At 33.7% G+C, this 15,139-nt stretch overlaps 1 protein-coding gene across 2 annotated transcripts in view; it reads left to right on the top strand.

Annotated features, from left to right (window-relative positions):
* Positions 1-15,139, top strand: part of LRP12 (LDL receptor related protein 12) — an 83,032-nt gene that overhangs the window by 55,864 nt on the left and 12,029 nt on the right. For both annotated transcript variants that reach the window (XM_057735667.1, XM_057735666.1), the window contains one exon: positions 6,545-6,680. In XM_057735667.1, the coding sequence (XP_057591650.1) occupies positions 6,545-6,680 (136 nt within the window). The remainder of the gene's footprint in view (positions 1-6,544; positions 6,681-15,139) is intronic.

Below are 15,139 nucleotides of genomic sequence, written 5' to 3'. Positions count from 1 at the left end.
ATGAACATTGGAGTGCATGTGTCTTTTTGAATTATGGTGTTCTCTGGGTATATGCCCAGCAGTGGGATTGCTGGGTCATATGGTAACTCTATTTTCAGTTTTGCAAGGAACCTCCATACTGTTCTCCACAGTGGCTGTATCAGCGTACATTCCCACCAACAGTGCAAGAGCATTCCCTTTTCTCCACACCCTCTCCAGCATTTATTGTTTGTAGATTTTCTGATGATGCCCATTCTGACCAGTGTGAGGTGATACCTCATTGTCGTTTTGATTTGCATTTCTCTAATAATTAGTGATGTTGAGCATCTTTTCATGTGCCTCTTGGCCATCCGTATGTCTTCTATGGAGAAATGCCTATTTAGGTCTTCTGCCCATTTTTTGATTGGGTTGCTTGTTTTTTTGATATTGAGCTGGATGAGCTGTTTATATATTTTGGAGATTAATCCTTTGTCTGTTGATTCATTTGCAACTATTTTCTCCCATTCTGAGGGTTGTCTTTTCGTCTTGCTTATAGTTTCCTTTTCTGTGCAGAAGCTTTGAAGTTTCATTAGGTCCCACTTATTTATTTTTGTTTTTATTTCCATTACTCTAAGGGGTGGATCAAAAAAGATCTTGCTGTGATTTATGTCAAAGAGTGTTCTTCCTATGTTTTCCTCTAGCAGTTTTATAGTGTCTGGCCTTGCATTTAGGTCTTTAATCCATTTGGAGTTTATTTTTGTGTATGGTGTTAGGGAGTGTTCTAATCTCCTTCTTTTACATGTAGCTGTCCAGTTTTCCCAGCACCATTTATTGAAGAGGCTGCCTTTTCTCCATTGTATATCCTTGGCTCCTTTGTCATAGATTAGTTGACCATAGTTTATCTCCGGGCTTTCTTTTCTGTTCCATTGATCTGTATTTCTGTTTTTGTGCCAGTACCATACTGTCTTGATCACTGTAGCCTTGTAGTATAGCCTGAAGTCAGGAAGCCTGATTCCACCAGCTCCATCTTTCCTTCTCAAGATTGCTTTGGCTATTTGGGGTCTTTTGCATTTCCATACAAATCGTAAAATTTTTTGGTAATTTGATGGGGATTGCAATGAATCTGTAAATTGCTTTGGGTAGTATAGTCATTTTCACAATGTTGCTTCTTCCAATCCAAGAACATGGTATGTCCCTCCATCTGTTTGTATCGTCTTTGATTTCTTTCATTACTGTCTTATAGTTTTCTGAGTACAGGTCTTTTACCTCCATTTATGATAAAAACTCTCCAGAAGGTGGGCATAGAGGGAACCTACCTCAACATAATAAAGGCCATATACGACAAACCCACAGCAAACATCATTTTCAACGGTGAAAAACTTCAAGCATTCCCTCTAAGATCAGGAATAAGACAAGGATGTCCACTCTCGCCACTACTATTCAACATAGTTTTGGAAGTCCTTGCCACAGCAATCAGAGAAGAAAAAGAAATAAAAGGAATCCAAATTGGAAAAGAAGAAGTAAAACTGTCACTATTCTCAGATGACATGATATTATACATAGAAAATCCTAAAGATGCCACCAGAAAACTACTTGAGCTAATCAATGAATTTGGTAAAGTTGCAGGATACAAAATTAACACACAGAAATCTCTTGCATTTCTATACACTAACAGTGAAAGATCAGAAAGAGAAATTAAGGAAACAATCCCATTCACCATTGCAACAAAAAGAATAAAATACATAGGAATAAACTTAACCTTTGTTTATATTTAAAGATACTGACTAAAGTATATTAAATAGATTTTTTTGTAGATATTTGTATTCCAAGATTAAAAAGTTGATACTTGTTATTAAGAGATGTATTAAAGAAGCAAAATGAACAAAGACTAAAATACAGTCATTCCTTCCATGATGCCGTGTGTGTGTTCCTGGAAAATCTCACATTCTGCAAAAATGAACACGAAACTAACAGGGCTTATGAGAAAGGTCGTGTTGGTACAGATTGCTTCCAGCTATGTTACTTAGTAGGTATAGCCCTAACAAATAAAATATTGATCCAAATGCCAGCACAAATATCTCCTGACGTTTATACCTAGACTCAGTCCATACTTTGCAGCCATGTACTCTAGAGTTCATACTTTCTCCCTGAAGATATTTGCTTCTGATGGAGACCAGTTAATCAAAACTAAAAACATAATTCAGAGATACCCTTCATCAATTAAGGTGTTTTGTTTTATTTTATTTTGATAATGGGAAAAGGTGCTCACATCTCCATCTATAATTGCAGCCTCCCAAGATAGCTTAATATAAAGGCAAGCCAAGTAGTTCTTTAAACCAGTAAAAGTAACCACTTCTTGCAGTAAAGGTAGGTGCTTCTACAGTGGTTTTCTCCTGCCTCTGGTTACTTCAAATCATTAATATGCTGGGAATAAGATCTTTCACAACTTTGCATTGTACTGACAAAAAAGATTCCTCTATTTGCCAATTACATATAAACTAACTATTGAAGAAATAATCAGGCAGTAGCTAAAATAATTATGTATAAACAGTAGAAAAGATATGGCTGGAATAAATGGAGGTAAAAGAAGGTCAGGTTTGGTACATCCTAAATTAGAGTCAAAACCTAGAAAGATGAGGTTCAAACTAGCAGAACCAAATAAAAATTTTGTTTAAAACAAAAAGAAATTCATTCCCTAAAACAATGTTTTGTGAGTATGTATCCCAACCCATGTCAGATAACCAGTTAATTGTAGCATAATTTCCCATTCTTTCCAGAGCATAATGGTGCCCAGCACATATTAAATGACCAATCACTGCCCTCTTTCCCATTTAGCCTGAACACTTAGTAATCATCTCAGTACAGCATTCCAGGCATTGCTGCCAACCAATCTGATTTGTCATATCATGTGACGTTATTTATTACAACTTGCTGTAATCCAAGCAGTGTGCTAAATTCTTTACCAAAATAATTGTGTATAATTCTTGCAGCACTCTGTGTGGTAGGTAGTGTTTTAATCCCCATTTACAAATGAGGAAATAGAGGCTTAAGTGTTATCAAATTGATTGCAATAATAAGTCACCTCAAATGTTTTATGTAAAAGGGTTTAATATAAAATGAATAACAGTATAAATATAACAAAATAAGAAAACAATGAAATTACAGTTGATGGTAGATACTTAAGCTGAAGTGTTATGATAAGTTGGGAATGGGAAATCATTATAAAATACTGAAATAATGAAAAAATAGAGGACTCAGAAGAAAGCCAGTAGGAAGACTGGGACAGATGTGCAGGAGATAAAGCAGGCCTTGATTCCTTAAGAGGTGGTGAAGGCAGCCTCAGATTCTGACTCAGAGATTTCTAGTTTTAGTTGCTGTGAACTTTGTTTCCTATGCTTAAAAAATCCTTGAGATTGCCTGTAGTATCCTTAAAGTAAGTTTTCTTTTTACTTGTATTGGGTGAAATGACTGTTCCTTTTGCCAAATATGATGCCTCAGGTAGTAACGATTCAAAACTTAGAATAAAGAGGATTTGGGAAACAGTTCTGATTTTGAGGTTGGAATGTCCAGTGGGCCTTTGATTATGCAAAATCTCTGGGTTAGAGATTTTTAAACTCATGAACTATAGATCATAGTGGAAATGTAGGAGTGAATGAGATCTTCCATAGAGAGTGGGAAGAGCAGAAGGCTTTGGAATGAACCATGAACACTAGTATATCAGGAGCTGGCTGAGGAAGAAGGAACTAGTGCTAGAGAACTAACACAGAACACTCTGAGTTAGGAGAACTCAGTTGATGTCAGCAAAGTCAAGGTAGTGCAGTATCAAAAGGAAAAAATTCACTGTCAGGCGCTCTAAAGAGATCAAGTACCATGGGGAATGAGGGGACATTTGATTTGGCAGTGAGCTCAGTGGTGGCCTTTGCTTGCTAGCACAGTTTTTATGGGGTTAAGGTAAGAATTGGAAGTGTGACCTCAGTGGGTCGAAGAGAAAACGTAAAGTGATGAAATAAAAAACATTATCAGTGCATCCTAAGTGTCAGAAATATAGTGAAAATATGTTATTGATGATGAAAGGGAGGCATGATTTAGGGCTGAAATAGATCTTAAGAGATATTCAAACAGCAACTCCTTATTTTGACACATGAAGAAACCAAGTCTTAGAAAGGTTTAGTAATTTATACTACAGCAAAGCCAACAGCAGCAGATAGAACAGACAGCATCTAGGTCTTCTGATTCCAAATCTACCAGTATAGATAGGAAAACTCTAAACTCAAAAGGGAGGGACATTTTTTTATGATTTCTAATGTTTATCATAACTCTTTGAGCATTTGAATTCTTTTTCATATATAGAGGGGAATAAGTTATGGTTTTTCTAGAAATATGTTAATCTGCATGCCCAATGTATTAATATTGTGCCTGTAAAAATGTTGATAAAAAGCCACTGGCTGGATCTAAAACAAAATGCCAAACTAAGTCATGTTGCAAAATTTAATCAAAATATGTATTCATAACCAATTAAAAGAAAGTAATTTTTTTTGATTGGGGAGAATCATTATTTTTAAATAATGTTATAAAAGTAGTAAGTGAATTAGAAATGTAAAATACTGAATCTTAAAATAACCACTTCTGTTTACAAGTGGTGTGTCTTATCCTTTGGCAGTTGTGTGAAAATGCAATATTTACAACAGTATTTTTGAGCATCTGTACCAGATCATAATTTCTTTAGTTTTTGGTATAAGAGCACCACCTATGGGTTTCTCAGGTGTTTGGGGGAAAATTTTTTAAGCAAAACTTAATAAAACACAAACCTAATAAAATTATTTCTAGTTTTTCCCTATAATTAGTCTCTCCATCTCCATTTATTTTAAAGGTTAAGAATTGTTTGCTTTGTCATGGATTATTCCCACTTAGTTTTTGGATGTGTCCCGCTGCTGTTAGATTAGCTAATAAGCATTTGAGTACTTATATGCCATTGCAGTGTTACAGTTGTGAGTTAAACACAGTTTAACTCAAAATTGTACAATTCTCTTTAATGTAAATGAATCTTTTAATGAAAATGAACAGTTTTCTACATCCTGAGGGAGAGATGATGATAGTTTTTGCCAGTTTATTTGTATGTTTGTATCTTCATGAACTTAAGAATTTGTTCAGTATACTGCTCCAAAAAGGCTTTGGCAAGAGGAGGTGAAGAAAGAAAAAAGGCCTTAAAAATGATTTAGGGCGTTTTCATTAATTACTGTGATGGTAACTCATTAGAACAAGGTTGGAAACAAAACTCTGGCACTTCAATGTTAATAAGCCCAAAATAGAATCACATTTGGATAAATTTAATCTTTTTCTAAAGTATCAAATTAAACTTTTTTGTAAGGGAAATTTTACAAAATTTTACTCAATGAAATTTAACAAAAAAAAATGGAAGCTCTGACTGTGGGCAATAAGATGTATGCTAGGCTCTTAACATATTATATGCTTGTGTTTTATGCTACAAATCTCTGTGTTGGAAAAGTGATTGAAGACAAGATCCCTTTGGCAGTGCACTCTAATTCCAGACTAGACCCATTTTAGGCATTAACCTGCAGAGGTTTAAAACCTCGACTGCATGTTTTCTTCAGGGAATGGGTAATTCTATAAAAATAAGGATTGACTCTTTGAGCAATATAGCTTGCTTTATTTTGATCCTTGTGGTTAAAAACTGTTAAACTACTTCCTAGCGTACTTCACCTAAGTTAAGCAGACTGTAACCTCTGTTACACATACCAAAACAAAATGGTCGTTTTGGCAGCTACTCTCCCCACTTCCAACTTGCTCCTTCTAATCCACTCTTTCTTTAAAAATAAGATAATCCAATTTGTCAAAATTGTGTCAAGAGGTTCCAAGATTTTACATTTTACTGAAGAGTTATAAGCATCCATTGCATTTTTTTTGTAACCGGTGACTCTTTTATAAATTAAGGGAGGATCAGCTGAATTTTGGATTGGTAAAATGTGAACTGTGAGAGTTCAAGACAATGAAAGGAGAATAACACAGGCAAAGTGTTGGCAATAGTTTGAAATTTATTCTCTATTTCTTCTAAAATATTTAGATATCTAACCATGTGATGATACTTTAATCACTATTTTAAGCCTTTATTTTTAAAATAATTTAGGGATCATTTATGAACCTGTAATAAAGTTTGGAAGTATTTGTGCATTCCACAAAGTAGTTACAGAACTACTTCGAAGTAATTTTGCAGTAATGTTTTGCTGTCTTTATCCAACCATCCTCTAACTTCTTAACAACCCACTATCTTACTATTATGTTTATATGTGCTTCCTTTAATTATTTTGTTCAGAAGACTATCTGATTTTTTTTTATTTAAAGTGTCCAAAAAGTCGTTCAATATAGTTGAACTTTTAAATAAATTTAGAAGGTGAGTTTTGAAAAATAATCTCATTAGAATAATAAAACCTTTTTAAGGGTGCCAGTACCATATTTTATTGTATATGATTTGATGTCTGAAGTGTTTTTTTTTTAATAAATACTGATTTACTTAATGCTTTGTTTTAAAGCATAATAATTACCTAAGAATGCTTTGACTGTCTTCCAGCTTGTGGAGAAACTCCAGAACAAATGCGAGCACCAAGTGGTATAATCACAAGCCCGGGCTGGCCTTCTGAATATCCTGCCAAGATCAACTGCAGCTGGTTCATAAGGGCAAACCCAGGGGAAATCATTACTATAAGGTAATTCTGATACCGTCCTGTATTATTGTATGATATTTTATTACAAAATATAAATTCAGTTTCCAAGTATCGTCACTCAACATGTAGTAATATAAAGAAGATGATTTTCAGAAAATATAATAAATTATATTAATCAGTACCATCTTGAGGGTAGGAATAACAGCCCGCTCTTCCCCTTATACTAGGGCATGTGTTTTGAATATTTTCTAATGGTGGTAATGAAATTGCACTGAGCCATCCATATTCTTCTAGGCAATTTTTAAACAAAAGGTACACATTTGCAAAATAGCTTATTAGGATCAAGAGTATAATCTTTGGCCATGAGACAAATAAACAGAATTTACTAATCCACTCGGAGATCTAGCCCATAATCTTGATCTTGTTAGTAGAGTCCTCTACCATAATGAGTTAAAACATGATTGTAGGCTATATCTGTGTATATGTATGTGTGTATAAAACTTGAAATAAGCTGATGGTAGATAAATGCTGTGTCTAAAAAAAAATCTCTTTTTTCATAACAATGAGACAATAGAACATTTGTTAAGAATACAAAATGAAAGATATTCCTAGAGGAAATAACCATAAGTTTAAGATCCTAAGAATAAATATGATATAAATAAGGAAGATTAAGATTATTTTAAAGACATTTAAAATTGCAGAGAAAAACTGTGGGAATAAAATATTAAGGAGGAAATATTCAGTGGAATTAGATATTGCTTGCTTAAGGAAATTATATCAGAGCTATGAGGGAAAGAAAAATTTGCCTGAAGGGAAGAAAAAAAAAAGTGTACCTAAACAAAGAACTGTAACACAATTAAGAGTGCCATTCCTGTCACAGAGACAGCACAAAGGCACCTTTGACAATCTTTCATTAATTACATTTTTATAGGTAAGAATCATGGAACGTTAGATTTAGAAGAGACCGCGCAGATCACAGACACAAATTCCTTCATTTTACATTTTTTAAAAACAAAACTGTAAATTTAGCCTACTTTTGAATCTTTCCATCTTCCTTTTTTATATTCATTAACTAATGAGAGAACCCATCTCTTGAAGAACACAACTGTAGTCTAGCCCCTTTTTTCTGTGGAAGCTATAGAACAGGGACATATGGTATGTTTTCCTTTGGTTCCTCTCTGCCCCAGGCCACACCTCCTGGAACACTGGAGCTGAGCTTATATGGAAGCTGTAACACTCCTCTGTGAGAAATGTGATTCCCTTGTCTGATGCATTGGTAGGATGTACCATTAAGGTTATCCTTCTGCAGTAGTACCAATATTGGAATCTGAACAATATGCCTTTTTTCTGTTCATAATATGACTGAGTACAAATGTGTTTACAAAGTAGCATTTTACCATAGGCATTCCATATATTTTTTAAATATAAAACTAGAATTCGGGGAGACTTTTTTCTTTTAACCTAAAAAATCCAACCCCAGATTAAATTTGCAGCCTTCCAGCTCAGTTATGTAAAAACTTGGACGTTCTTGCCAGCACAGAGGAGGTGACATGGAATACCGCCATCTGGTTCTGATCATGTGTTGGACCTTTGAGATTTCACAAAGGTACTCTAAAAACCAAGCACAATGCTGAAATGCAGGACAATATTAGAGGTGAGCCCCACATCTAAGGGAAGATTTCCTAAATTCTGGACGGAGTTAACAAATTTGGACTTAACACAGCCAGCTTCATAAAATCGTAAAGTAATTTTAGTAATTGTCCTAGTTCTTATTGAAACCATTAACATGGTGATACCAAATTTAGATGACACACCCACATAATACACAGAGTCAAGTTTCACTTGTGAATATTGGTATAATATCTTAAATAACTTGTTCAAAAGAAATTTATACCATAATCAAATGCAACTCATTTAGACACACTAATGAGTCAATATTAGGAAATAGTAAATTTACTATTAATTAACAAGTCAGAGAAAAAGTGTATGATTATCTAGACAGATGTTGTAAAGCTTTTTGGTAAAAATAAAATCAACATTCACTCCTGAGTTTAAAGTAATTAAAATCTAGATAAAGAGAGAAACTAAAATTACAAACTGTAAACAAAATACTTAGAGCTCTCCTTATAAAACTGGTTAAAGATGGTGATATATAAGCATTTTTATCCTTTCCCTGAAATCTACCAATACCTAAGGCCACCTTATAGCACAGGAGGTAGGGGATGGATTCTGATTCCCTGCTTAAAGCCAAGGACTGGGGTCAGGATGTTTTGCTCAAGAAAAGAGACTGAAAAAAAACTTATACTAACCACTGCTTAAACTTTCATGGGGCTGAGAGCTTAGAAAGGTAGGAAGACATGCCATAATAAATAGGAGTTTAAGTAAGTCCTCTACTGACTCTGTGACAGGATCTGTAATACTACTCTGAGCCACCATCTTAGGACTGGGTTTGGAATGGAGACCTAAGTGGAAGTAGCTACAAAACTGTTGCCCTGGGGGAATATACAGGGAAAGAAAATTAAAAAAACAAAACAAAAACAGCACCAAAAATCTTCCACAAAAGCTTGCAACCCAGATTTCTAGAATGTATGAGAAAATTTGATACTAACCAAAACAGCCAACAAAATCAAGTTGGAATACAAATTTACTACATACATTATACACTTTACCATATTGGGTTTTTTTCTTAACTTTATGCCATGAATACTTTTGTAGTTTGGTGAAACCTATAGATCCTTTCCCAGAACGTTTTTAAATTGATAAAACAAAACACATAGCATTACGAAGGGAACCGATTATTCCTAAAATATAGCTATCAGATAGTTTTACAAATTTGTAATGTAATAATACATATATGCTTATTTATTAACATATTACTGGTTTTGAGTGTAAATAGTTATAGTTATCCTAGATGTCTGTTAAAACTGAAATGTAATATGAAATTATCTGTGATTTCTATGGGTGACTGTGAGAGGCACTATAAAAACTATTCATGTTTTGTTGTTTATATTCATAAGTGAAGGAAATGTTAAATTTCAGTTACAGATGGGTGAAAATAAAGTTGTAAATTTTTCTACTGAATTTTGAGAATTTGAGAGGAGAATAGAAACACTGAATACTCTTATTTGGACTTTATTAGACCAAAGCCAAGGGAAAGAAATTAAAAAAAAAAAAACTCTCAAAAACCTATTGATACAGAAGAATACAGGAAAGGAGGAAAATGAGAAACCCCCCTACCCCAAATAGAAAGGCTATTCAATAAAAAACTCAAGCTTTAGAAGATAGACTATCCAATCAGGTTGTTGGTTAGTTGGTTGGTTGGTATGGTCCCTCTCTAACGGGCTTATAAGAGCATACCTAAAACAGCACCAACACAGAAAGTCTAAAACATGAGGATAGGGAAAGATAAGCTGTGGAAGTACTGATCAGGGGAGAGCTAGTGTAGGAAGCTTAACATCAGTTGTAATTTACCTTAAGACACAAAATATTAGTAGCAAATGGAATAACCAACTAGGAAGATATAATCATGGTTAAATGTTGTGCACCTAATAACACAGCCTAAAACACAAGCGAAGCAAACTGTGGGGAATTACCAGGCAAGTTTGAACAAGTTTGACTAGTCCACAATTACAGTGGAAGTTGACAAACATATTTTTAATCTGAATTTAATACATTTAACAGGGAAACAGTAAAAAAGAGAGATTTGATAAAATTAACAAGCTTGATCCAGTAGACACATGTATTACATATGTGTGTAATGTTTATACCTATTTCAGAGAATAGAGAATATACATTCCTTTCAATGACATGAAACATTTATTTAAAAAATGATTATGTATTAAATAACAAAGGAATTCTGAATGTATTTTCAGACTTTACATCATTCAAATTGTGTTCTCCAACCATAATGCAATTAAATTAGAAACCAACAATTTAAAAACCCCATATGTTCAGAAACACATTCCTAAATAACTCCTGCATTTAAGATGGAAATCACAATGGAACTCAAACTATTTTTAAATAGCCATAGTGAAAGTATTATATATTAAAACTGTTGGAACATATTGAAAGAGCACTTAGAGAAAAATTTGCAACTTTAGTGCATTGATTTAAAACTTAGTAAGATGGAAAATAAGCTCAGCATTTTCTCAAGAGTTCAGAAGAAAGCCACAGGGTAAATCTTTAGTAGAAAAAATAAAGTTAAGATCAGAAAGTAATTAAATAGAAAAAATAACTAAAAAACTGGTTTTCTGAAAGACAGGAAAATAGACAAAGACAGATAAAGCAAGAGTGAAGAAAAAAGAGAAAGGTACAAAAAGAAAGAAAAAAGAAAAAGAAAAAAAGTGTCTATAGTTACAAATACAATAATAATAAAGATTTTAAAAGTCATAAAGGAATATCATGAATGGTTTATAGTGATTCTTTTATACAATTAGATGAAATGAATCATTTTTTAAATGTGTTACCAAAATTAATTCAAGAAGAATTAGAAAACTAATTAATGCAATAGCCTTTAAAGAAATTGAATCAACAGTCAAAATAAGATTCTACATCCAGGTAGTTTTACAGGCAAGTTTTACCAAATGAATAGAGAAGAAAATAAGAAATTAATTATCAGCTTCCTTAACCTGATAAAAGGTATTGGTTTAAAAAATTTAAAAATCAAACTTAATATTGAAGTTTATTTTAGCACTAAGGACTAAGACAAGTGTACATGCTTTCACTGCTTGTACTTGAACCCTCAGTCATTACAGTACTCCAACAAATAGAGATTTTTGGTATAAAAAAATGAAAAGGAAGAGATGAAACTCTCCTTATTTGCCAATACTACACTTACCTACATAGACAATCCAAACAAATTTAAAGACCACAGATATGAAAATTTAAAGTTATTTGAAGGTACTATATATAAAGCTTTGCAATGATAAATTTTACTTTCAAGATAAAATAATTTCTAAGAAAATTTAAATTATCAAAACTGAATGAAATTCTCAGAATGGGAGAAGATATTTGCAAACGAATCAACAGACAAAGGGTTAATCTCCAAAATATATAAACAGTTCATCCAGCTCAATATCAAAGAAAAACAAACAACCCAATCAAAAAATGGGCAGAAGACCTAAATAGGCATTTCTCCAAAGAAACCATACAGATGGCCAAGAGGCACATGAAAAGCTGCTCAACATCACTAATTATTAGAGAAATGCAAATCAAAACTGCAATGAGGTATCACCTCACACCAGTTAGAATCGGCATCATCAGAAAATCTACAAACAATAAATGCTGGAGAGGGTGTGGAGAAAAGGGAACCCTCTTGCACTGTTAGTGGGAATGTAAATTGATACAGCCACTATGGAGAACAGTATGGAGGTTCCTTGCAAAACTAAAAATAGAGTTACCATATGACCCAGGAATCCCACTACTGGGCATATACCCAAAGAACACCATAATTCAAAAGGACACATGCACCCCAGTGTTCACTGCAGCACTATTTACAATAGCCAGGTCATGAAAGCAACCTAAATGTCCATCAACAGATGAATGGATAAAGAAGATGTGGTACATATATACAATGGAATATTACTCAGCTGTAAAAAGGAACAAAATTGGGATATTTGTAGAGACATGGGTAGACCTAGAGACTGTCATACAGAGTGAAGTGAGTCAGAAAGAGAAAAACAAATACCATATATTAACGCATATATGTGAAATCTAGAAAAATGGTACAGATCAACCAGTTTGCAAGGCAGAAATAGAGACACAAATAAAGAGAACAAACGTATGGACACCAAGGGGGGAAAGTGGAGGGGGAGTGGTTTGGGTGGGATGAATTGGGAGATTGGGATTGCCATGTATACGTTACTAATAAGAAAAACAAATCAAATTGTACACTTTCAATATATGCAGTTTATTGTATGTCAAAGAAAAAAAATAAATGATAACTTTGATACCTAATAAAAGTGATGATGAACAAGATACACACACACACAAAATGACTTGAAAGTTTAAGAAAAGCTGATTAAACCAAAAATCATGAAGAAATTGAAAATCTCTACCCTAAATCATCTGTACTCTCACAAGGCACAAGGCACAAGTTTGTAAATAGTCTGTTACATAAACTATTATGAAACATAAAAAAAGAAAAACTGAGAACTGTTTCCACTTATAAATAAATGTATTTTCAACATCCTAAATGAATATTAGCAAACCATATCCCCAGTAGTGTATTTATGAACAGATATTTATTGATTATTTCTTTTGCTCTGGATCAGGTCCCTAATTTCATGAATCTTAAACATTTTAGTTGATTAAAAGTTGGGAGTTCCCTTGGTGGCCTAGTAGTTAGGATTCCGGGCTTTCACTGTAATGGCCTGGGTTGAATCCCCGGTCAGGGAACTGAGATCCCACAAGCTGCGCAGCACAGCCCCAAAACAAAAGTATATTAAGGGACACTTTGGTTACTTCCATATCTTGGCTGTTGTAAATAATACTGCAATGAACATTGCAGTACGTATATCTTTTCTAATTAGTGTTTTTGTTTTCTTCCAGTAAATACCTAGGAGTGGAATTGCTGAATAATCATAGGGTGGTTCTATTTTTAATTTTTTGAGGAATCTCCATACTGTTTTCCATAGTGGCCGCACCAATTTACATCTCCACCAACAGTGCACAAAAGTTCTCTTTTCTCCACATCCTTACCAACATGGCTTTGACAATAACCGTTCTGACAGATGGGAGGTGATGTCTCATTGTGGTTTTGAGTTGCAGTTCCCTGATGATTAGCAGTGTTGAGCATCTTTTCATGTGCCTACTGGCCATCTGTATGTCTTCTTTGGAAAAATGTCTGTTCAGGTCCTCTGCCCATATTTTGGGTTGTTTGTTTTTTTGATACTAAGTTGTATGAGTGCTTTGTATACTTTGGATAATTAACCCTTTACTGGACATATCATTTGCAGATATCTTCTCTATTCAGCACTGCCACTATGGAAAACAGTACATGGGTTCCTCAAAAAATTAAAAATAGAACTACCACACAATCCAAAGAAAATGAAAAATATTTTGAAAAGATATATGCATCCCAGTGTTCATAGCAGCATTATTTATAGTAGCCAATACATGGAAGCAACCTAAGTGTCCATCAGCAGATAAATGGATAAAGAAGATGTGTGATATATGAGGGTGAGTCAAAAATTATCCACACTCTGGCTGTAGAATTTACAGAAGTTTTAATATAACCAGAGTGCAGATGATTTTTGACTCATCCTGATAAATAGACAGATAGATAGATAGATAGATAGATAGATACATACATACATACATACATACATACATACATAGAATGGAATGGAATGGAATATTACTCAGCCATAAAAAAGAATGAAATTTTGCCATTTGCAACAATGTGGATGGACCTAAAGGGTATTATGCTTAGTGAAATGTCACACAGAAAAAGACAAGTACGGTATGTTTTCAGTTTATGTGGAATCTGAAAAATAAAACACATTAACAAATGTAACAAAGCAGAAACAGATTCACAGATACAGAGAACAAACTAGTGGTTACCAATGGTGAGAAGGGTAAGGAGAGGGACAAGATAGGTGAGGGGTATTAAGAGGTACAAACTACTATGTATAAGATATATAAGTTATAAGGATGTAATGTGCAGCACAGGAGAGTATAGCTAATATGTAATAATAACTTTATATGGGGTATAACCTATAAAAATATTGAATCACTGTGTTGTACACCTGAAACTAATATAATATTGTAAGTCAACTATACTTCAAAACAAGGGGAAAAAAACTTCTCATTAAAAGATAGCACTAAGAAAGTGAAAAGGCAATCCATAGATAGAAGAAAATATCTAATACACATGTCTAATAAAGGACTTGGATCCAGAATATAAAAAAGAATTTTTATAATTTAGTTTTTTTAATGGGTAAGAGACTTAGACACTTCATAGAAGAGGTATGAATGGCCAGTAAGCGCATGAAAAGATGTTCTACATCATTGGTCTTCGGGAAATACACATACAACCACCATGAGAGATGCCATTTCATGCCCAATGGCTAAAATTCAAAAGACCGATAGTACCAACTATCAGAGAAAATGTGGGTGTGAGTGGATGTACATATATCTTGCATAACATACATGCCCCAGATAGGTACATGTTTATACTTTATGAAGAGCTCTTAAATAGGAACAAATTTTAATGTATGAAGAATATAACAAAGCGATTCACAGGAAAAGAAATAGAAATAGCTAATGAACGTAGGAAAATGTTTCAATCTCAGTAAATAAGGAAACACAAACTAGAAAAATGATAAATCTATTGTATCCACTTAATTGACAACAAATCTTTAGAAATGAGATGTTTCATTTTGCCAGAGTTGTGGGGTATAAGGGACTTTTTCATACATATTTGGTGGCATTGTGAGTTGATATAAACATTTTTCTCAGTGTTGCTATCAAATTTAAAGCGGAATTGTGTCTTCTGATGT

This window comes from Hippopotamus amphibius, chromosome 5, assembly GCF_030028045.1.
Source record: "Hippopotamus amphibius kiboko isolate mHipAmp2 chromosome 5, mHipAmp2.hap2, whole genome shotgun sequence".
NCBI classification, from domain to species: Eukaryota; Metazoa; Chordata; class Mammalia; order Artiodactyla; family Hippopotamidae; genus Hippopotamus; species Hippopotamus amphibius.
This window is presented reverse-complemented; position numbering and strand designations above follow the sequence as displayed.